The sequence below is a fragment of the Notechis scutatus genome, chromosome 2 (assembly GCF_049901735.1).
Source record: "Notechis scutatus isolate UNSWTSFEM ecotype Mainland chromosome 2, rNotScu1.2, whole genome shotgun sequence".
NCBI lineage: Eukaryota > Metazoa > Chordata > Lepidosauria > Squamata > Elapidae > Notechis > Notechis scutatus.
In genome coordinates this window covers 191131154-191156564 of record NC_142010.1, presented here as the reverse complement: position 1 = coordinate 191156564, position 25411 = coordinate 191131154, and the positions used below count along the sequence as shown (strand labels likewise).

At 36.0% G+C, this 25411-nt stretch overlaps 1 protein-coding gene across 1 annotated transcript in view; it reads left to right on the top strand.

The window, feature by feature from the left end:
• CNTLN (centlein) overlaps nt 1-25411 on the top strand; it is a 197859-nt gene that overhangs the window by 109412 nt on the left and 63036 nt on the right. Inside the window, exons 12-15 of the mRNA XM_087957652.1 lie at nt 751-876; nt 11757-11857; nt 17160-17251; nt 19785-20323. Coding sequence (XP_087813778.1) covers nt 751-876; nt 11757-11857; nt 17160-17251; nt 19785-20323 — 858 coding nt within the window. The remainder of the gene's footprint in view (nt 1-750; nt 877-11756; nt 11858-17159; nt 17252-19784; nt 20324-25411) is intronic.

The window sequence follows — 25411 nt, the reverse complement described above, 5'->3', positions numbered from 1 at the left end:
TCTATTGTCAAATTTCAGTTAACTTGACTCATTCAATGTGATCCAAATTCTAAGCATGTGAGCCGTTAATACCATAACCTTTTTTATTATTGATTTGCAATATCTCTGGCCGTTGCTGCTACAACAATTTTCTTCATCCAAATAATCTCTACCTTGTTTTCCGAGTTATCTGTAACTATTATAACTATTTGGCTTTCCAAGTAGCGACTTTTTAAATCATTCAGATTTTACCATTTCACTGATTTTTTTCAGCTTTCAGTTCTGCAGGTCAGTAGGTATTTTTGCATTTTTTTCTTAATCTGTAGAAAAAAATCTCTTTACTTGCATTTTCCTAATAACCATCTTCCTCCTCCGCTTTATTTCTCTGTTTTAATATAGGATTCTAAAGTATTTAGTATTCTGCTATAAGACAAATTTACATTTTTTGTTCAGGAGTTTGCTTCAGTTAAAAAATTGTTTGTAACCATAATGCTAAACCTTTCCCTAAGACAGAATGACATCTTTATCTTTTATTTGTCTCATTTAATTAAATGAGAGAGATTACACTATCATCAGAAACACATCAAGTCTCGTGTGGCACCCCACCTCCAATTTGTCATCTTTAAGATTTATTTACTTAGAACAACATTTAGGAGAGCTTTAATAATTTCACTAAATGTAGCATTATCAAGTGCTGAAGCTTTGCTTTTGTTTTAACTTGGCATTTAAAAGTGATTTATTTCACAGAACATTGTTTTCTTAAATTTACAGGCCTGGAAACAATAAGAATGGAAAAGAGCGTTCAGATCCGCAGCATCTGCGTCAAGAAAATTCTGATGCAGTATGGAATGAACTGGCATACTTTAAAAAAGAACACAAGAAGCTGTTGATTGAAAAGTGAGTCTTTTTATTTTATTTCAAAGTACATATATACATTTAGAAATGTGGGGTTGATATGCTTATCTTCTCCTTGTAGAGACCTGAGGGCCAAACAGAGAATTCCTTTCACGTACCCAAAATTAAATCATCTTTCTCTACCAGAAACAGGGAAGCAAAACATTAGCCTCTTCCTGTGCCCCCTCCTTCCGTATCCCACCCTTAAATCAGTAACAATAAGTTTGCTAGCACTAAATGAAACAGTATTGCATGAGCTAGGGATTGTGTTAATTAATGTGGCTCTCATCTGTTGGAGGTGTCGCTCTTCATTAGCCTGTATTTTACACACTGCTGTGCTTCATTTTTGGAGTGAGGTGGTAAGGGGATAACCTAGCCAGCCATCCTTGTTTGATCTCCTTGATACATACGCAATGCAGAATGCCTCAGCTCTCTTGGTTCCTTGCCCTGTCCTTACTAATCCCAGCTGAGCTCATTATGATGTAGTCTTGCTGCTACTCTTGGAGCCAGAGCTGTCCAAGCTAATTACTGGTAGCAGCAAAGCCGCCTGTTAAGGGTCTGGAGTAGATCTGCTAACATGGGCCTTCAGAGTGACCTGCAAAAAGCACGGGGGAGTTGCTCTCTTTCTTGCTTTGCACAGCCTGTCCTTCGGGTTTAGTGCTGATCCCTTTCACAGCTCTTTTAGCTGTGGTAAGGGTAAAACTTGGTGAAGGAATTCTTACTTTAGAAAACATCCAGTTTGCTTCTTTGATCTTATAATTCATAGACGATTATATTCACCCTGGTAAAGTAAGAAGCTTCCCTTTCATACGAGACAAAAGGAAGTTGGTTGGCATTGCATAATTAGCCTTTTAATGATGTTTTAAAATGTCCTTTGTCAAGTTGATTTTGTAATTTAGCGATGAGCACACTTGAAACTCAGAACAGTTTTCTGTTCTTTTGAGACATCCGTGTAATGCTCAGGCTTGTGCCTGCATTTTTAAAGCAATCAGAATATTAGCACAATGGTAGAATTTTAAAGATTGCTATTCATTTAGCTGTTAGAACTATCACAATAAAATCAATGTCATAACATCATATGGTTTACTTTTGTGTCAATTATGACAAATAGAACTTTGTAGGAAAATATGGTATTTTCCAGAATTGTGACCATGAATCTCAGAATTCCCAATAAACTTAACATAACTGTCTTGGGAATTTTGGAAGTTGGTCTTAAGATTTCTGGAGAGGATCATATTGGTATATCTAGAATAGAATACTTTTATTGGCCAAGTGTGATTGGACACACAAGGAATTTGTCTTGGTATAAATACTCTCAGCATACATAAAGAAAAGATACATTTGTTAAGAATCAAGAATCATAACATACAACACATAATGATAGTCATAGGGTACAATCAGCAATCAAATCATACTAGGAAACAGTCAATATAAATCGTAAGGATACAAGCAACAAAGTTACAGTCCTACAATCACAAGTGGGAGGGGATGGGTGATAAGGAGTGATGGGAAGATTAACAGTAATAATAGTGCACACTTTGTAAATAGTTGAAGTGTTGAGGGTATTATTTGTTTAGCAGAGTGATGGCTTTTGGGAAAAACTGTTTTTGTGTCTAGTTGTTCTGGTGTGCAGTGCTCTGTAGGGTCGTTTTGAGGGGAGGAGTTGAAACAGTTTATGTCCGGGATGTGAGGGGTCTGTAAATATTTTCACAGCCCTCTTTTTGACTCGTGCAGTATACAGGTCCTCGATTGAAGGCAGGTGGGTAGTAATTGTTTTTTCTGCAGTCCTAATTATCCTCTGAAGTCTATGTCTGTCCTGTTGGGTTGCAGAACCAAACCGGACAGTTATAGAGGTGCAGATGATAGACTCAGTAATTCCTCTGTAGAACTGTATCAGCAGCTCCTTGGGCAGTTTGAGCTTTCTGAGTTAGCGCAGAAAGAACATTCTTTATTGTGCTTTTTTGATGACGTTTTTGATGTTAGGTGTCTATTTTAGGTCATGTGATATAGTAGAACCTAGAAATTTGAAGGTCTCTACTGTTGATCTAATGTTCAACAATGTAGCTGCTATTGGGGACCTTCTCTATGGAAATTCTGAATACCCCACAATTAAATGAAAAATATGGTGCTTTTTCAAACTTCTGAAATTATTTTTACTTAATAAATAAACAATAATTTTGAGTACAAAATCACAGTATGGCAGAGGCAGTGTGGATATTCTATTCTGGCAATATGTTTTGGATGGTGCATTATTCTGATATATTTTTTCGAGATCACATGTTTCCATGTGCATATCCTTGTTACTCAAGGGTTATTTTGTATATATCATAACACAGGTATTTATGGTTTTGATGGTATTGTCACAGTTCAGTTTGTCTTTACTTCTTTTATGACGGTTCGTCACACAATCAGTCAGATGTTTAGGTGTATAGACTCAATTTGGTATTTTTATCCACCTATATTGTTAGATGATGTTAAAGATATTCCACAGGATGATGATAACATTTTTAACAATCTCTCCCTCCCTCCTCCCCCTCCTCAACTTCAACTGAAATCAGTGAACATACCGGTGCCTAATAGTCCTAAACCCTATTTCCCCCCACACACAATCAACAACTCTGTGAGGTGGGTTGGGCTAAGAGACAGTGATTGGCTGATAGTCACCTAGCTGGCTTTCCTTCCTAAGGCAGACCTTAAGTTCAGTCTCCTAGTTTCTAGGCCAGCACCTTAACCACTACACCAAACTAGCTTCAGTAACACTAGCAGAAATTAAATTAGTCGTTTATTCTGTTTTTTCTTTAACTGTATTGTGATTAATCTAAAATAAATTCCTAATCTCTAAAATGGACACTGCTCAGTCTATTTCCATTTAAAACAATTACAAGGTTGGTTTCAAATGTGGACTACAAAAATTCAGATGATCATGAAGACTTAATGTTACTGGTTCTTTTTGATGCATTTTTGTATTAACTAACTAACTTTTTGCAGGCCAGATCTGGTAACACTATTAGAAAGGTTATAAAGTACTATATTTTCCATGAAGATTTTGAACAATCAGTGGTCACTACTGAAAAAATAGTGACTGCATTTTTTTAAATAATGCTTTGGAGATTTCAGTAGCACCTGCTAATGTTTATTTCAGCTGTATTTTATCCAACTTGAACTCTGATCACTATTTTGAATGAAAAAGCTGCATGACACTAATATCTAATAAGTTTTTTCAAAGATTTTTACCCATCAGTCATGGGTAAAATAAACCTAAAAGCACTGAACCTAAATTTAGGATTTCTTTCAAACTGCATTCTAACTATGGAATAAAATATTTTTAAATTTTGAGTAACGGACCAATGTGTATGCTGAAAAAAAATGTCACATCTAAAAATGTTACATCTAAATGGGATTTTACTCATGTTTACTTCAGGCACCCAATATTTGGTAAATAAAGTCCATTAAGTCCATTACAAAATATTGTACTCTTACTGTTCTAATTAACAATTCCTTCTTTGCCATTGGATCACATAATTTTTGGCATCATTTTTGCCTTTTTTGTTACATATCTATAACAGATTTTAGACTCTAAAACAGCAATTTGACTCTATTGTGTATGTGTGTACTTCTGAGAACAGTATCTTAGATGCTTATTTGTGTTTCAGAACTATTACCTTCAGTATTACAGCAATTATAAGTAAGTTCTGCAGTGTGCAGAATCCCTTCAAAACTGAAATTGTCATATCTTTGGCATCTATATTTGAAATAAGTATTAGTCTATACTGTATTGTGCCTATTTGGAGAAGTGCTAAGGCCAGAGAGCATTCTTAATAAACCACTGTGTACTTATATCCTTTTTGTAGCTTCTGAGCCCTTTAAAAAGGTATGTGATTCTAATTCCCATTCCAGGGAAGATTTGTTATAAAACAAATGCCTTTTACGATCGCTCAATATCCTATCTCAAGATGCTATGTCCCAACATGGAGGAAGAGGAAGCCTATTTTCTTCAATAAACACATTGAAAAGTTCACATTCATAGTTCTGATTCCGAACAGATTTTTCTGTGAAATTTAAATGGTTGCCCTCTCTTTCTCATGCCCTCTCCCTATTTGCCTGTCTGCCTCAGCTTTATAATGCTCATGTAATTTATATAATAATTCCCATAGTTAATTAAACATACTGAAAACAACACCATTCTTTTGTGCTTATGCCTGCGTGTAAAGAGAGAGAGAGAGAGAGAAGGAGAGCATTTTCTTAGTAGGTTGTTATTTGAGGTCATAAATACAAATAATATGACCATTATAATGTTTTCATTTGATGAAGCATGCTTATTTGCCAAGTTATCCTCTCTCTTAAGGCCATTTTCCTACTTTACACTTACATTCAAGCAGTGCTACCTACTATGGAGCAAGGAGAAAATCAATTAATTGTGATATGTAATAAAAATGATGTTAAGTAACAAGATCCAAGAAATGCAAACAGTAAAAAAAAAAACAGTAAAGCTGTTCAATACCACAGACAATACTGCTACCCTACAAAAAGATCTTGACTATGTATCTGAATGGTCAAACAAATGGCAACTTCAAATCTCAACAAATAAATGCTCTGTCTTACATATTGGCAAAAAAAATCAGAAAATAAAATACAAGCTGAATAGTCAAGATCTTGTTGATGACCCAAGCTCTGTAAAGGACCTTGGAATACTCACCTCTAATGATCTAAGTGCTAGAGCCCACTGCAACTACATAGCCAAAAAGGCATTCAGAGTTGTTAACCTAATCCTACGTAGCTTTTTCTCTGGTAATATCACACTACTAACCAGAGCATACAAAACATTTGCTAGACCAATACTCGAATACAGTTCATCAGTCTGGAACCCTCATTATGTATCTGATATTAGCACAATTGAGAAAGTCCAGAAATATTTCACAAGAAGAGTTCTCCACTCTTCTACTCGTTGTAGAATACCTTATGCCACCAGACTTGAAATTCTAGAACTAGAAAACCTTGAATTACGCCGTCTTCGGTCTGACTTAAGCATGGTATATAAAATCATACATTGCAATGTCCTACCTGTCAATGAATACTTCAGCTTCAACCATAACAACACAAGAGCACACAATAGATACAAACTCAAAGTAAACCGCACCAAACTTGATTGCAGGAAATACGACTTCAGCAATAGAGTGGTCAATGTCTGGAATACTCTACCCGACTCTGTAGTCTCTTCCCCAAACCCCAAAAACTTTAACCTTAGACTGTCTACTATTGACCTCACCCCTTTCCTAAGAGGTCTGTAGGGGGTGTGCATAAGCGCACCAACGTGCCTACCGTCCCTGTCCTATTGTTTCTCTTATTCTTTTATTTTTCTTATATGTACCCATTTCATGTATTCACAACTATGTATACACTTATACTTATTATCTTGTAAACAATTGGCAAATCAAATAAATAAATAAATAAATAAATAAATAAAAAAGTGATTGGTTTCATTTATCTTTCTTTCCTTGGGAAGATCAGTTTACCGAATGAGAAGAGACAAACCATTCCTTAATCATTTCTCTTCAACCATATCATGTTTCTTCCAATTACTATTCCAAGAATACAGAGGGGGGAAATGTGAGCATTATTATTAAATAATTATATCAATTCTACTTTCAAAATTAAAATTCTGACAAAATCCTTTCTGTTGCTAGCTGTTGCTTTCATTTATATCAAGGCGTACATACGTCCATGTACTTAAGCTTGATTTTGAAGGAAAGCTGCTATGATGAGCTTGGAATTTTAATTTGGAGGAAAATGCAGTGCGGAAAGGGAGCTTTTCTTTTATTTCATCTTCTAGCTAATGCTCAATATGAAAAATGTTTGGGACTGGAGAGGAAAAACTGTTGTTGCTCTGATTTTGTAATTTTATTGTGCTTTGTGATTTGCCAAACGTTCTTGTGGGTGTGGTGTGTTTTGGGTGTGCTATGAAAGAGTTTATATACAAATCCTTATCTAAATGCAAAATTGTTCACAGAGATTACAAAAGATAGGAATGAAATTAATTTTTAAATGATTCTAACTACCATTTGAACAGTAAGAAATTTTAAGTTATTGTATGTCTACTTCTTGGTCTTAAATGGACTAAGGGATAATGCAGAGTAACCCTTTTGTCAAAAGATTGAGTGATATTTTTCGCATAGAATTTGTGGTTGTGAGGACTTACTAATATAATTTATTAATAATTCACTCAAAGAGAACTTAGTTTGAATGTTAAAGTAACAATAAAATGTAAATTCTCCTTCTGTGCTTTAGTTTTGATTAGTATCCACTGAGGCTTGATTCAGATATTATTATCTGTGCAATATTGGAGAAGTTTCAAGGTAGTTTGGAGCTACATTGCTCTGACATCAGGTGAGCAGCTTGCTCTAACAATGATTGGTTTCCATACTGCCATCATCATACAGTATGCAGAGAACAGTGTATTTCAGTAGGTTTTTAAGAGGTAATAAAGTCAATCTCCAGATATGTTTCATGCAGATTGAAGTTCAATTCTTTTTTTATTCTACCTCATAGTCATACATAGTCATACACCATGAAAAATCATGTCCCTATTGAATTTCTCATTAATTAATTTACTTCGAAAAAAAATCTTCATAATCTGCTGCAGTTTATTTATCCTATTCCTAAATTTTCATTCATTAACCATCAAACATAAGAGGAGAAAGTGGATATAAAAACTATCAAACAGACTAAAACACTGTTCTGTAACAATGATTAATTACAATACAATATTAAAGCACTGGAGAGAAATAAGTATGCATCTTCAGTCATTTTATTTGATTCCAAAGATTAAATTCAAATCAATTTCTTAAAATAATCTACAGGAGTATAGACCCCAAAACTCAGAACTCTTGCTCAGATCTCATCTAAAAATGAAAGAAACGAAGAAATGTATGTAGAATATCTCAAGTATATAATCTTAAATACAGTATGTGATAGGTCTTTTTTCATGATAATATACCCATATTTGTCTGCTGAAACATAGGAAAAATCTTATGCATAAACAAGGAAAAATGAAGTAACTTGAATGATCATTAGCCATGAAAAAAAATGCTTTTATTTCGGTGCTATATATTGTAAGGAAGGGATGTGGTGGCTCAGTGCCTAAGATGCTGAGTTTGTTGATCAGAAAGGTCAGCAGTTCAGCGGTTCGAATCCCTAGCACCGCATAATGGAGTGAGCTCCCATTACTTGTCTCAGCTTCTGCCAACCTAGCAGTTCGAAAGCATGTAAAAAATTTTGCAAGTAGAAAAATAGGGACCATTTTGGTGGGAAGGTAACAGCATTCTGTGCGCCTTCAGCATTTAGTCATGCTGGCCACATAACCACAGAGACGTCTTCAGAGACCGCTGGCTCTTCGGCTTTGTAACAGAGATGAGTACCACCCCCTAGAGCTGGAAACAACTAGCACATATGTGCAAGGGGAACCTTTACCAATCATGTGTTTAAATAAATGTCCTGTTTGTTAACTAATATGTTTTCATATCCATCAACTCTTTAAATTATGGGCACGATAATAACCTTCAAATGCTGTGCAACAAAAATATGGGATTCAAGGCTCTTTTATTCCCTGACTGCCTTTAGGATGATGTTCATCTCAGCAGGGAAAATAATAAGCAAACTGATTAAGAAGATAACTTCATTTATCCTACAGTATATCTTGAATGATAAGCTGGTCAGTTTGCCCCAGCTTTTATTTGTTTTTAAATTCAGCCAACTATCATTTACAAAAGCTATTAAGCAAGCTCATTTAGCAAAAACTAGAATATGTTGATCCTGGACTAGCTGAGTGTTACCAAACTGAAATCACTTTGAAATAGCCCAGATTAACCAAGGTTTTCATTTCATCATTTTCAGAAACGTAAGTAAAGCTAAAAAAAAATAAAGAGTGTTTTTACTATTCTGTTATTATTAACTGACATTGTTTCGATGGCCTTATCCTCAGTGTATGTGATAGGGTGTTTTTTGGGGGCAAGGCGGTTGCTTTCTCACATAGCAGAGATCAGAACCTGCTCCAAACTGTCTTTCTAATGCTATCAGTTGACCAGCATCTTTGGAAAGATTATGCTTTGTCCTTGTTGCAAAGAGATGCACCTGAATGTTGGATGAGCAAAGGAATTTTTATTTTTTTTTGTTATGCTTATATTTGATTGTTGAAAAATCACGTCTGGTTCAAAATTATTCTTCATTATATAGTCTAAAAAAACCTAGGTGGATTTCATAAAAGTATACCGAACTATGCCATCCTTTTCATCTCAGAGGTAGTCCTTATTTAAAAACATCCTCATTTAATAACTGTTTTCAGTGATGAAAAAGTAACTTTGCAAGAAGTCTTCAAATTTACTACCTGAATGCGCAAGTCCGTGAAGGAAGAGCATAACCACAGTCACAGTTAATGGCAACTTCACTTAACAACTAATTTACCTGTCCCAACTGTGGTCACTAAAGGAAGAGTACTTGCAATTTATAACATTTGTCATGACTCTTTGATTATTATTGGTATCTTTATGGAATAAAAGGACAAAAAATTCAAAAGATTCATTGAAGAAACAGAGTTCTGTTGTTAGCTAGCTTAGAAAGGTGTTTTCTATTAACACTTCTATATTACGTAAGTTTTACTGATATCAGAATGAGAAGACTCATTTGAATTAGAAATTGCTAGAACATTATAATTTTATGGAGCTAAGCAGTTTTTTTATTTTTGTCCATTTGTATTATGCAACTATATGTTTTAAGATTCATGGTAGTCTATAATATATACTAAAATACAATAAAAATTTCCAGACTATAACAAAATATTAAAGAAACAATATTTAATAAGAATAATTATAGAACACTATAATAGAAAATATACAATGACAATTTGCCATTCTCCACAGGCCCACTGCTTTATATTTAAAAGCTTCCAAAAGGCCATTAGCAAGGAGACCAGCCTGACCTCTAAAGGGAAGATGTTCATAATGTGGAGGCTGAAAAGCAAAAGAGAATTTTGGGCCACAGCATTCCACACCATGAAACTTGGGTATCAGAAAGGATGCAACCTCCCTATCTAGATCCCAACATAGATCTCAGCCAGCACAAACCATACAGTTTTCATATGAAGTCCAAATGAGAACCTGATTTAAATGAATCCAGATAATCTGTTTCCTCTGGGTTGCTCTGAAATTAATCCTAAGCCATGGCTCCTATAGTCTTCCCTAAAAGGGAAATATTGAAGACAGAGTAATAATTATGTAACATGCCAGGATCAAAGGAAGGCTTTGTAATAAAGTGCATCAAAGGTTCCTTCAAGGATATCTCCACCCAGATTGAGACATGGGATCCACAACATGCCTCTCCTAATGGGACAAGTGGATGTAATAAGGGAGAGACAGTCCTTCAGATAACCAGACCCCATGCCATGTAGGGCTTTAAAGATCAAAACCAGCACCTTGAATTGGATCCAGAAGCAAACTGGTAATCACTACAGTTCACAGAGCAGAGGTTTAAAGTATGACCTGGGGGGCCATGCATAACTGCCCTTGCCAGATCCTTTTGCATGGGTTGAAGCTTCCAGATACCTTTCAGGGATATAACCAGGATGTGAGTAACTGTAAGCAGAGCCTCACAATCCAGGAACGGGTACAAATGGTGCATAACATGAAGTTGTGCAAATGCCCTCCTAGTCAGAATTGCCATATGCTTGAGTAAGAGTTATGAGTCCAGAAAGACTCCCAGATTTTGCACTGAGTCTGTTTGAGACAGATACCCCATTCAATACCAAAGATACTAAATCCCAGATTCAGAAGGTCCTCAGTCTTATCAAACCACTCAGTCTTATCAAGGTTCATTTGGAGCCTGTTGTTCCCATTCCAGACCCCCACAGCCTCTAGGCACTGTGGCAGGACATCAAGAGCATCCCTTAGGTTGCCAGAGATAGAGAGGTACAATTAAATATCATCATATACTGATTTTAACTCACCCCATGGCAAATGACACCCTTTTTGGAGTTTGGGAAGTACTTTTTCCAATCCAAGCTTTTACTCAAGCTTTAGTCACTTTAGGATTTTAACTACTGTGATGTTTTTACATGGAGCCACCTTGAAGACGACTCATAATCTATTGGAACTTGCAATGAGTTATCAGTGCTTCCTGTTTTGCTCATCTACTCCACTTGCTACACTTGTGCTTCCAGGAACAATTGAAGGTATTGGTTGTCACCTATAAAGCACTTCATGGTTTAGGATTTGGGTGCCCACTTTTCTGTAGTTGTTTTGCCCATCCAGTAAGAGATAGTCCCGTTCCAGGTACCATCTATAAAAGATTGTCATCTTCAGAAACTAAACAATAGACAATCCCTGTAGTTATGCTGAAGAGACAAACTTATCTGGCCCTGACCCTATTGTATTGTCACAAAATTTTAAAGATCTAGGTTTTTCAATAGGCCTTGAAGCAAGATAGCCACTGATATAGTCCTAGGCATATCTGTGTTCCTATTTTATTATTACCAGATCTTTTTTTTATTCTACTGTGATGTGATGTGAAATTATGTCCTTCAAGCATTGATTGATAATAACCTCCTTGATTCCTTCAAGGATATATCTCAAAGAATTATCTAAGAACTTCCGAATTCCCTTCCATCCTCTCCATAAAAAGGATTGACTCTTCTGTTTCACTAAGTTGGGATACTGTATATCTTTCTTTTCTTTATCTATCTTCCACATTAAGTGTGATTATATAAATCTATTGCATTGATCAAGCCTAGTACCACAGTTTTGATTCTGCTCCGGTTTTTGTAGCATGTATCTTTTTTGACCTTTTCTGGGGGCATTCTTTTTATGTAATACTGAATTCTTTATGTGTATTTCTAGACTGAATTTGGAGGAGGAACTGGATCAGATGAAAGTGCAGGCCTCTAGAGATAAAACTACAATACAAGAGTTGAATATGTGTCTGCAGCAAGAAAGAGAAGGTAAGTTTGATTTAGCCATCGTGATAATCTACAAGTACTTTTCGCTTAATCTCCTTGTAGCTGTGATCATTGCAACATCCCTGTGGTCAAGTTATCACTATTCAAGCAACCAGTTCCTAATTACCATAGTTGCAGCATCCTCAACCATATGAGTACCACTTGTGATCTTCTCTGCAAGTTTCAATAAGCAAAGTTAATGGAGAAGCCAGCAGAAGGTCACAAATGGTGACCGCGGGGTATTATGAATGTGCAAGTTTTGCCTAATGATGGCAACTGGGACTGCTGCAACTGCTGTCGTAAGTTGGTGCAGTCACATGACTTCATGTCTTATGACCAAGTTGTTTAGTGACAGAGTTCCTGGTCCCAGTTATTGTTGGTGAATATTATTTGTATTTGTACACTTCGAGCTAAGTCTGTAAGTGCTATTTGTATGAAAAAATCCAAATCATAATCCAAATTATGAACTCAGCAATTGTTTTACAGTTCACATTCATAGTTTCTTTACTTTTTGTAATGATAACATTTTGATTCCTTCAGACATATGAAGAAACAACATTTTTGAGAACCTCTTTCACTTTCACATTTGATTCATTGGCATTGGCATCCTTCAGTCTCAAGAGACTATGGTATCGTGCTCTGAAAAGAGGTCCTAAAACAGCATCTAGTGTGGTTAAAAAGGCCAATTTTGAGAGTGGCAATCCCTTCTACACTGAGGACAGATACAGTCTGTGTCCTGTCCAGCCCCCAGATTTTGCTGATTCCGGGACTGCCTCTTTGCTTCAGCCTGCCGAACGAGTGTCTTCAAATTGAAGAAGGCCATGCTGCATCTTTAGCCTCCAAGCTGAACGATCAGAGGTCAAGGTTTCCAGCTGTTGATGTCCATTCCCAAGGCCTTTAGATCCCACTTGCAGATATCCTTATATTGCAGCTGTCGTCTCCCTCTAGGGTGCTTTCCCTGCCCTAATTCTCCATACAAGAGGTCTTTTGGAATCCAACCATCAGCCATCCTCACGACATGCCCAAGCCAGCATGGACATCGTTGTTTCAATAGTACACACATGCTAGGAATTCCAGCACGTTCCAAGACTGCACTATTTGGAACTTTGTCATGCCAGGTGATGCCAAGAATACGTTGAGGACAGCACATATGAAAGATGTTCAACTTTCTCTCCTGCCATGCGTAATAGTCTAAGACTCGCTGTAGTACAAGAGTGTGCTCAAGACAAAGGCTCTATTGACCTGAATCTTCGTATGTTCCACAGCTTCTTATTAAGCCATACTCTTTGTAAGTCTGGGAAATGTGGTGGCTGCTTTACCAATACTTTTATTTAGCTCAGTGTCTAAAGAGAGAGTGTTGGAGATAGTTGAGCCAAGGTGCACAAAGTCATCGACGACCTCCAGTTCTTGTGCAGAAATTGTAATACAGGGAGGTGAATCCATGTCCTGACCCATGACTTGTGTCTTTTTCAGGCTGATTTTTAGTCCAAAATCTTGGCAGGCCTTGCTAAAATGATCCATAAGTTGTTGAAGGTCTTCAGCAGAGTGAGCAGTAATGGCAGCAGCATCAACGAAGAGAAAATCCTGCAAGCATGTCAGCTGGACTTCAGTCTTTGCTCTCAATCTAGAGAGATTAAAGAGTTTTCCGTCTGATCTGGTCCAGAGATAAATATTCTCTGTTGCAGTTCCAAAAGTGTGTTTCATCATGACAGCAAAAAAGATCCCAAATAGAGTTGGCGAGAGGACACAGCCCTGCTTCACTCCACTTCAAATGTTAAGCCATCAAAAACTATTGTGCCCTTCATTTCCTCATGGAAGGACCTGATAATGTTGAGGAGCTGAGGTGGACATCCAATCTTGAGGAGGATTTTATATAGGCCATCCCTACTAACCAAGTCAAAAGCCTGCATAAGATCTATGAAGGCTACAAAAAGTGGCTGTCTTTGTTCCCTACTGCAACTGTCTTAAGGGAGAATACCATATCAGTAGTAGACCTGTTGGCTTGGAATCCGCATTGTGATTCCGGATAGACTCTCTCTGCAAGCACCTGGAACCTCTTCGGTACAATACGGGCAAGCAGCTTCCCTACAACACTAAAAAGAGAGATGCTGTGGTAGTTGTTACAGTCACCCCTGTCGCCTTTGTTCTTACGCAGTGTGACAATATTTGCATCCTTCATGTCCTCCACCTTCCCTCCAACAAAGACAGAATATTTCATGCAGTTCAGTGCGGATGATCTCTTTGCAGCACTTCAGAACTTCAGCAGGGATGTTATCTTTCCCGGGTGCCTTGGAGGCAAGGGAATCCAGGTCCCCGTTGAGTTCTTCTAAAGTTGGTTCACTGTCAAGCTCCTCCAGGACAGACAGGCACTCAGTTTCTTCAGTTGCAATATTTTGTCTGGAATATACCTCAGAGTAGTGCAGCACCCAGCATACCATCTGCTGTGCTCAGTCCTGGATGACCTCACCTGTAACTGACTCGCAAACAGGACAGAGTGGAGGAATTTGCTCAAGCACTCAAGGAAACTCTCCCACGCCCGGCTGAAACAAATGCATCTGAATGATGGGAACACTTCAAGAATGCTGTTTATAACACCACCTTGTCAGTATTTGGTAAGGAGACCAGAAAGACAGAAGATTGGTTTGAAGCCCATTTGGAGGAGCTGACACCAGCCATCGAGGAAAAGAGAACAGCTTTAATTGCATATAAAGCCTGTTCCAGTGAGCATAACCTATAGGTTCTGCGAGCTGCTCGTAGTAAAGCCCAACAGTTCGCCAGGAGATATGCTAACAATTACTGGCTGAAGCTTTGCTTTTGGATCCAGATAGCAGCTGTCACAGGCAACCTCAGGGGGATGTATGATTTGATCCATTATGCTGGTTATTATATAGTACTTATAGCATTTAGCATTTAGACATATATTTCTTTATAGTACAGCACTCTCTGCTGATGGTTTACAACATGAGCATATTGCCCCCAACAATCTGGGTTCTCCTTTTACCAACTTCGGAAGGAGTCTACCTTGAGCTGGTCAGGATCAAACTCCTGGAAGTGGGCAGAGTTAGCCTGCAATGCTGCATTTTAATCACTGCACCACCATGATTCTTACCTTATTTAATGATATAAAACTAAATCACACCGGTCCTTTAAAACTGGTTATTCATATTTCCTTAGTGACTAATTGAGGATTATGAAACAATACTTTCATTTGAATTTGACTATACTTTTTTAGGTTTTGCTGCCATAGGCAAGAGTCAGTATTAACAATACAAAAATATGTGATTTTTTTTCAAAAAAGTCATATAATACCATGGAATCACAAATAGTCTAATATGTATTTGGGGAGATAGCATAACCATATGCGTAAGGAGTGTGTCTTTTTAAGTGGTCTTCCTTGCTTTAAACAAGACCATATTGTTATATAGCTCAAAGGAAAGGTCTCTGAGAACCTAATAGATAGGGAAGAAATGTTATCTTAAACACAGCTAGGTAGAGCTTTTGTTCATAGCATCATTCCACCAAAAAATTAGGGATGAAGATGATGTTACCATATGTGGTATGCATTCTGACAGATAAATTTAAATTATTTGCATGACTGAAATGAATATTTTAATGAGTCCCAATGTTGTCTGTCACATTTTTTGTCCTGAATATTCTAGAACACGGAAAAATATAAAGACCCCTTTTCAATTTTTAAGGCTTACCTAAAATATAGAGTATTTGTTAATATATGGTAGCTGTATGTAATTCATATATCTAATTCTGTTATATGATCAACATTGAATGCTTTGATCAGTTTATTATTAAAAACTAAAAGAAAAACTCTGAAAAGTAAATGTAGATGTAAAAGCTACAATTGATATTCAAATGAGTGAATATTTTGAAAAAGATTAAAAGTAGAAAATGTATGTAGTACCACTGTGCTAAGGGACTATGCTTGGAACTAACATGGGTGAAAATAGATTTATATCAAGGTAAAGGTACATATTCCCCAGCTGCACAATTTTTTTCCTCTTCTGTTATCTTTAGAGTATTGCTCCATTTATTTCATGAACACAGAAGTTTTAATTGGGCATGACAAGTTCCAAAGACAAAAGAAAGGGCTAATTCAGTCTAACAAACTTGTTAGTCACTGTTTATGCCGAGATGATTGCTAACCTGCAGAGAGTTGCATGTTTTTCTTCCACTTCTGCTTTGTTTGTAAATTGAAGATCATACCTGACCTACTCTATCTACTTATAGTGCTGAATGGGGTGGTTAAAGGAAATGTTTCCCGCATATTCATAGGTATATTTTATAAAGAATGTTATTTCCTAATATTTACAACTTCTAAGCAATTTTGATATAATTATTTTCCTTTATATAACCTACTTACCATTTCGCCATTGTTAGCTGTAGAGCATTTTATGAAAGTCAGCTGAATATGTGAACTGACTTCATTGGAAAACATTGGAGCAACTTTTGGGCAGACTACAGATTTAAGGGTGCAGCAATTAAGAAAGGAAACACAGAGCAAGGTATTTGTGGGTGAATACATGTTCCTGACAATTTCCAGGAGATAGTTAATTGGAATGACTTATGGATAGCGGTAGAAGTTATATCGGAAATAATTTTCCTACAGCAGTTAAGTGTTCAAACAATTATCAGATTATATCCGTTTTTGTACAAAATGGCTAATACATTACACAAGCTAATTTTGAGACGTCAAGTTTGGAGCTAGTCTGGGGAGAATTGGTTGTGATATTGCCAAATGCTCAGAACAGTGTATAAATTATTGGTCACCAGTTGTTGTTTTTTAGGTTTTAATTCTTTTAAATCTCTAACGTTTCAGTGGAATGTCATATGTGATTTATTCTATACGGTGTATATTTCATCTAGCAAAAACAAGAAGTTAAAGTTTTGCCCACAAAAAGTGGTCCATAAAGTTTTGTTTGCTCTGTTTTACCCGGCACTCTGTTCCTCCTAAAAGGGATACAAATCAGAGAACAAAACTGACAATGTAGGTATAAAGATATATCTCTTTCTGTAGCAAGGAGGCGTAATCTTAAAAAGTATGAAGATGCAAATGGAAGTATACCATTCTCAACCTATAGATCTAATGTGCCTTAATCATAACGATGCTACCAGAATTATACAGCATAGGATTTTTTTTAAACAGTCACTGATTTGAAACTGACCAAATGGCTTGAGAAGAAAATAGACCACAATATTCTTAGTCAATGAACTCATTTCTTTAAAATGCTTTAGTATTGCTTTACTGGAATATTTACTGGAATTACAATGTATTATTTATGCTTCCTTCAAGAAGTGCTCCATAAACTTGGTGAAGAAGATGAGGTCAACCACAGTACTCCAAAGAAGAATGTGAAAGAAATATCAGCACAGACATTACAGAAGGTATCCTAATCAGTAAGATATTGAGCTCCACATGTTAAATCTCAATTTCAGTGTAAGGGATCATATATTAAAAGACAACATTGATGAGTATAAGCCATGTGTTATTTTTTTAAATTACCACTCATAACTCAAAATAATTCGGTCAAAATTGTGTTAGAAATCAATGCTCTATATTTGGCTCCATTCAAGCTAATGGTTTGTGCAGAAAAACAAATGTGCACTTTCTCAGTGTTGGATTATTCTTACTCTTATTCTAAATATAGGGTTTTATAAATATAAATATAAAGTGTGTCTCGCTTTAAAGATGAAAAACATTGCATATGTTCTGTATGTATTTTGCACTGTATTAACAAATAATTAGGATCAGGTCTTGGAAATCTGCATATCATCCCTATTTCTTGAAAGATTTAATGTAGGTTTTTTTAAAAATATGTCAGAACAGAACAGAGAAGATGTTATGTGGCAAAATAATAATAACAAGAACATCTCAGACTTAATCATTATTGATGAGAAAGGCAAAAAAGTCTTGAGAGTGGACGTAGTAATATGAGAGAAGAGAACGAACTGGAGAAAAATCACAAAACACAAAGGCCTGCAAAAATAGAAGTAAAACGACTGTGACAAAAGAAAGCCAAGACAATGCCAGTGGTTATTGGGTCCTTAAGTGCAATCCCAAAGCAACTGGAGCACCACTTTAACACTATCAGCACTGACAAAATCACCATCATTCAATTGGCAGCTTTGTTCGTAACAGTTCATAACAATACTATGACGATACCTCTAACACCGTCAGACAACCACATCTGCCTTTCCCAGGTCCTTGGGAGACCTCGATAGGTGGATGAAAATGCCAGATCCAGTCTAAATGTCTGGCTGACTGTACAACCAACCATAATGAAGCACACACGCACTTTTATGGACATACATAAGCATATACACACACAAACACATACACAACTACATAGATCAAGTCAAGGCAGTGAACCTAGTATTCCTGCCTCCTATTTTCTCTCTCGCTGAGGAAGTGACTGGCTGAAAGTCATTCATCCAGCTAATGAGTTTAGCTGTGTCCATTTATTTTTCTATTTGTAAAATAGCTTGTAAATACAATAGTTTTCAGCAGACCAGGGGATTGTACATATTGCTATATTTCTAGGTAATGAAGGTTCCTATCTCATTATTACTAAATGACAAACATATTAAAGTAATAACTGAGAACAAGAAATGCTCACATTCATTTATCTTAAGATAGAGTGAGTAATGGAAAACAAATTGAGTGATAGAGGATGTCACATCTGTCACCCAGGGGATAGAAGAAGTTTATGATACATAATTTTAATGACATAACTGTCAAGAATGGTTTGGCATAATACAGGAACCCTTGATGTCTTTCCCAAACTACTGGATTATAGTAGGTAGTAATAGCTTTAATAATTCCTTCTAGAGCAATTTCTAATTTGAAATTCTGGAGTGAATAACATTCAGTTATGGTGTTAAATTTCTTTTCTGGCACAGCAATCAATCTCAGTGCGTGAGTTACTTAAGCCCAAATTCAAAAATTTGCTTACAACAAGATACATTGACATAACACTTATTAGTTGTTTTATTGCAAGCAAGAATGAATACTTCTTTAGATATTGTTCCTGTGATCATAACAGTTTTGCCTGGTGTGGTAATTTCTGCATCACCAATTTTAGTATTCATTATCGATGTTTTGGTATAACGTCCTTTCTTTTAACCACCAAAAAATGGTATAGGTAGTTCTCAACTTACAACCACAATTGTATCCAAAATTTCTGTTGCTAAGTGAGACCATTGTTAAATGAGTTCTGATCCACTTTACAACATTTCTTGCCACAGTTGTTAAGTGAATCACTGCAGTTGTTAAATTAGTAACATGGTTTTTAAGTGAATCTGGTTTCCCCATTGACTTTGCTTGTCAGAAGGTTGTAAAAGGATCGCATGACCCCGAGATACTGCAACTGTCATAAATATGAGTCACTTGCCAAATGTCTGAATTTTGATGACGTGACCAATGCTTCAGTGGTCATAATGTGAAAAATGGTCATAAGCTAGTTTTTTCAGTGCTGTTGTAGCTTTGAACAGTTACTTAAATGAACTGTTGTGGAAGACAACCTGAATTTCATTATAAATACCTGAAATACAGAGTTACAACAACAAATTTTGTTTTATACCATGATCCAAAGTCAAACCAAAATTGTAGTCTAGACTATTACATAATAATTTTTTTAAAGTTAAACAATCACTGAAGTTATAAATATCCATTGTTTTGTTTCATATCACTTTTGTGTCACTGTGTAGGGAATTTTACTTTATTTTATTATCCATCCTTTTTAACATATGTATTATTGCAATACAAATGCATTCCTTCTCATTACCTTGAAGTTATTTTTCACTTTGTTATTTGAAATAGTTGTGCTGAATGCAATTTTATTTCCAGAGATTATATAGGACATTAAGTCATAATGAAAAGATTACATAAAACAGTAAAAGTTTTTATTTATTTATTTAGATTTCACAGTTGGAAAGAAGAATAATGGTCTTTGAAAAAGAATCCAAGAAGCTGAAGGAAATGAATAAAGGGTATGTTAAGGATAAGAGTGAGCTACAACTATTGCTTAAAAAGCATTCAGGAGCTGCAGAAGACAGAGAAAAAGAACTGAAGATACTGGTGGAGAAGATGACAGAAGCAAAGAAGGACAAATCAAAGCTCCAGTTAATAATAGATGGATTGGAAAAACAGGTCACCTCTCTGAAGAGGCAAGTGGCAGAAGGAAATTTATTGAAAAATGAAAATGTGGATTTGCAGATTCAAGTGAAACAACTACAGAGCTTACTGGACAAAGCAAAAGCAGTTGATTCCAAAGCCACAGTGGAAGCAGCTTGTGGACAATGTAGGTGTAAGAATACAGGTGCCAATGTTAAATTGAAAGCAGGAAAGAAAAAGAGCTTAGTGGAACATCAGCCTCTTTGCAATCAGTCCATCAAGGATATGAGCGGTACACTTGAGAACTTCAGTAAGGACGGCTGGGAAGATATGAGTGAAAGCAGGTACAGCTCTCATTAACTTAGCTCTGTAGAAGGGACACTGTGCATATGTAAAACACTAGCAAATAGAAATTGAATTTCAACTACTGTCGATTTGGTATGCAGAAATAATACTGTCAGAGTCTTTGAAATATCTTGGGAGGTCTTGTTCTGAGTTTATTGACTGAAATTTGCATGCAAAATTAGCCACAACTGCATGAGTATTTGAATAGGTGCCAGGAAACCCAAAAGAAGGCAATGCTTGATTTCTTCTAGTGATGCTATTTTCATGTAGTCATGAGACTTGAAATTGACAGTTTGGCAGGTTGATTTAATTTGCTGGCCCTTTGCATATTCACTGCTGACAGTTAAGGATTCCCAGGCAGGCCTATGAAGTCAGTTTAGTTATCTTGTGACATGTCGACCCAGGAGGAGAAACACTTTTCCCCTTAATTTGGTTAGATAAATTTTGAATGACCTATTTCAGCTTGCTACCAGATGTCTACAAGCTATTTTGTGTCCTTTAAATTAAGGACCATCCATACTAATTATTTCATGTACGTTTTATGCACAGTCATTGTACTGAGTGTAACTGAATGATTGTTGAAAATTAGTTCTGTAACTAAGTAGAACTGCGTAGGTTCCTTAGATCCCACAACATAACAAAAGTTATTTCTAAGACTGAAATCAGGTGTTTTATAGTGATTTTGTGAGTGAAAAGTTTTTTATTTTTTACTTGATTTTTTACTTGACTTTATATACATAATTCAGAGACAATTAGAAATATTTTTCAGACAGGCCTTGTACTGAACTTTTTTATTGCTCAATTGATATCCTGCCTTTTCTTAAGGGGTCAAAGTAAGTATGTATGAATGCAGATTTATGGATTTAAAAAAACTCTCAACATCAAATAACTTTCAACAGCTTACAAGCTCATATAGTACATTAAGATAACTGAAATAATAGCTTTTCTTCCCATTTTGCTTCATGCAAAAACCCGAGCAGGTAGATTTTTTTAAAAATAACTGGTTTTTCAAAAATCACCCAGTGAGCTTCTACAGTTGAAGTGGACTTTCATCTGGGTTTCTCTAATAGTAGTCCAACACCTAAACTGTACAGTTTATCATTGATACTGTCCACTGTGTTATTTGCTAAATAATTGATTTATTAATACTATTAATTAGTGATCTCTGGAAAATTGGATATGGTTTAGCTTTTATATAAGATAGAAAGAAAACTTACTAGTTCTCATTTGTAGAACTTTAAATTTTGTCTACTACTCAAATTCAGCTATTTATAGTTTAAATTCATGAAAAGTTGATTTGTACAACATTTGCTTTAAACAAATGATCTGTTCCATAATTATCTTAATGTGCACAACCATGAATAAACCATAATTGGTTTCAAGGTTTCATCCTCATGACTGCTCCAGCGTATAGAAGGGAAGTGTATACAAATAGTTCCAAATAATATAAGATTAGACACAATTGTTTGAAGAGATTTTTAGGCATCAACTACTGGCTCCACAACCATAAATTCTTTCTTTGCTATTGCAACTTATTTGTGGTTAGAGAAAATAGAAGTATGAAAATAATCCAAATTAAGGAAAGTAGGACTTAATCACTGACTTCACAATTGGGAGTCTAAGTTCTTATTCTGTCAGTTTAATTAAGCTTTGAGTCCCCATTAAAGCCAGTGGTAACTATGATTTAAGATTATTCAATGCTGAAGACTTTTTAAAATAACTTATCACATCTGCTAAATATTAACACAATTGGAGCAAGAGATTCTTCGTGCCTCAAATTTCCCAATGGAAAATGCATATGGGATATGTCATACTTCAAACAGATATGCTTTTATATAAAATGTTATCATAATAGCCATGTACATTAACACTGCTCGTCAAGAAAATAACTAATGAAATGCAAATATGAAGGATACTGTGTTGCTATTTAATGTATGACTTTGACATTTAGAAAATTAGAATATCTGTCTATAGTTATTTTTTACGATAAATAATATAATAGAAATAGCAATCAAACTTAGACTAATATATTGCTTCACAGTGCTTTACAGCCCTCTCTAAACACAGAGTCAGCATATTTTCCCCAACAATTTGGGTCGTCATTTTATAGACTTCAGAAAGATGGAAAGCTGAGTCAAATCTTGAGCCAGTGAGGCTTGAACTGCTGAATTGCTGGCAGTTGGCAGTCTGCAGAATTAGCCTGTAATACTGCATTCTAACCCCTGCGCCACCATGGCTCTTCATATAATAAAACATCATATAAAAATTAATACAAACATAGAAAACTGATGAAAGAAAAAGACTCAATGGTCCATCAAGTCTATCCTTTAGTTTTTTTCTTTTTTTCTTTTTAATTAGTTTATTGTTTTTAATTTTTAATTATTTTTTTATTTTAATTTTTGTTGGATGATAGACATGTGTTTATCCCAAGCATGGTTAAATCCAGTTACTGATGACACCTACTATCTCTACTGAACTTTGGTTCCAGGCTTCCACTATTCTTTTTGTGAAGTAATGCTTCCTCATGTTACTTTTGAGCTTCACTCCTGTCAGTTTGAGATTATGCCCGTGTTCTTGATTTTTGCTTAATATTGAAAATATCACGTTCTAGAACCTTACTCACACTCTTAATATATTTAAAGATTTCAGTCATGTCCTTTTCCTCTCTTTCCCTTCTATCTACCAGGCTGTACATATTCAGAAATATTTTGTCCCTCAAACCTTGCACCATTTTTATTACTTGTCTCTGGACTTGCTCAATCTTATCAATATCTTTTTTTAAAAGTGAGGTCTCCAGAATTGGACACAATATTCCAAATAGGGTCTGACTAAAACCCCATAGAGTGGGATTAGGACTCCTTTTTCTTGCTGGGTAATAATATCAAACCATTATGGAGCATTGGTGATCACTGGAACCCAGGTTTTTCCCCATCGACTTTTAATATCCTATCCCCATTTGTCAAATTAAACTTAGAATATAGTCCCTTCTTGTTGGCCTTTTTACTAACTGTTTTAGAGAGGCACCTTTTAATGCCTCTAACATATCCCTGGTCCTGCTTGTAAATACATTTGAAAGGTTGTCATCTCTTGCTGTAGTAGATTGATGGTGGATTACTACTTACTTTTGAGTTTGTGCCCAGGAGATATTAGTTTGGGATATGTTCTTTAAAGCTGGATATTCATGTTTCTTTTCTGTACCTTGAAGAGAGATCTCATCCATAATGCCAAAATGTATGAAATAGGTTAATTGTAATTGATAACTCCAGCTAACTTTCCTTTGGGATAAAGAGCTTCCAATTGGAAGCTTATTGTCAAGGGTACACTGTAGACTATAGTCTATATGTCACTACCAGCTTGACTGGCACACCAATTATCATTAATGATCAGGGACCTGATGCTCGTTTCAGCAAGCTCAGTACCAAGCATAGCTTTTTAGCAGTCATTACTATAATCAATCCACCAACTCTAAACTTATCCCTCAGCTTTTTGCAGTTGAAGAAAAAGGAAAATAAGAATTACACTAAACCTTCACTTCTTCTAAAATTAATTGTTTGCAACTTGCCTATTGTGAAATTTCTTCTTTAGAGCCATCAATTATATAGATTTAAAAGTTTGTTGCTACCCATGCCAAATTTGTCATTGCCAAACTTGAATTGGTCCTAACAATGGATATTGTTCTGCACAACATATATCCTGCAGGTTTAAAAAAACCTGAGTTTTTTTTTTAAAGAAGCCAATAAATTCATCGTTGTTGCCTCCAGTGCTCCTAGGCCTCATTGCCACCACGAGTTCCAGTTCTGCGGCTGCCTCACTAGCTGAATAGTTGATCAGTGAACCAAGTACTCCTGTATGACCTGCAATTATTTTTAATTTATTGGTATGATCCCCTTCTCCTCTACAAATCATAAAGCCTGTTACATACATATTAGGGGTGACTAACATTCTATGGGAGAACCAGTTTGGTATAGTATTTAAGGTATCAAGCTAGAAACTGGGAGATTAGGGAGTTCTAGTCCTGCCTTAGGCACAATTTCATCTGGATGACCTTGGAGCAGTCACTTGCTCTCAGCCGTAGGAAGCAGACAATGGCAAACCACTTCTGAGATCTTGACAAGATAATTGCTACCTATGGTCAAACCCCTATGGTCTCTTTTTTATGAGGAGATTAGAGTTTATAGGTTCTCTCTTTTTGAGCTCATTCTTTCCTGCTTTCAGAATTCCAAGCATTCCCAGTGTTATATTCTGTTTCAAGAAACAAATGTCACAAATGCTGCTCAGAAAAGGAAAATAACATACTTCATTCAACACTCTGAGCTAAGTAAATCAGGAAATTAAGACATACCACAAAATATGCTTTCTGATTTTTAGGTTAATTGGCCCAGTGGTCTCCCTATAATTTTTCCTCAGTTAACTTCCATTACTTATGCTAAGATATTGAATTGCAGATCAGAGCATATTCTATAGGAACTGTAGTTTCTCCTCCATCTTTTTCCTATTCGATGTGAATCTCCCTCTTCAACATGTAAAACTTTGTCACAGTTTGATAATTTGTAAATGGTCACATCAATTCCGTTGATGTTTTGATGTTTAGGTGTGGATTGATGTATTGTTTGGAGAAGTAGTTCTGTCATCTATCTTTTTTTTTTAGAAGACCACTTGCCCCATTTCTATGGGAAAGTTTGTGAATCACCTATGTTTGTGATGCACGGATAGCACAATGAAATAGCACTTACCCACAGCTTGGTTCTTCAAGTACCGCATTTTTCGCACTATAAGACGCACCTGACCATAAGATGCACCTAGGTTTAGAGGAGGAAAACAAGAAAAAAAATATCAGGCAGAGCCTGAGAGGACCACAATAGGTGTCTTCTCATGTGCCAGCTCTGCCTATTGACTTCTTTGAAAAGAGACAGAAGAGGCAGGCAATGACAAAGACAGAAGAGGCGGGGTTCAGCACTGTAAAAGGACCCTGCTTCTGCGGCTTGGCTGTTATTCACCAAAGGACCAGCACCGACCCACAGACATTTCTACCAACTTTTTTGGGGGAGGGGGGGGAGTGCATTTTATGGAGTGAAAAATACTGTAAT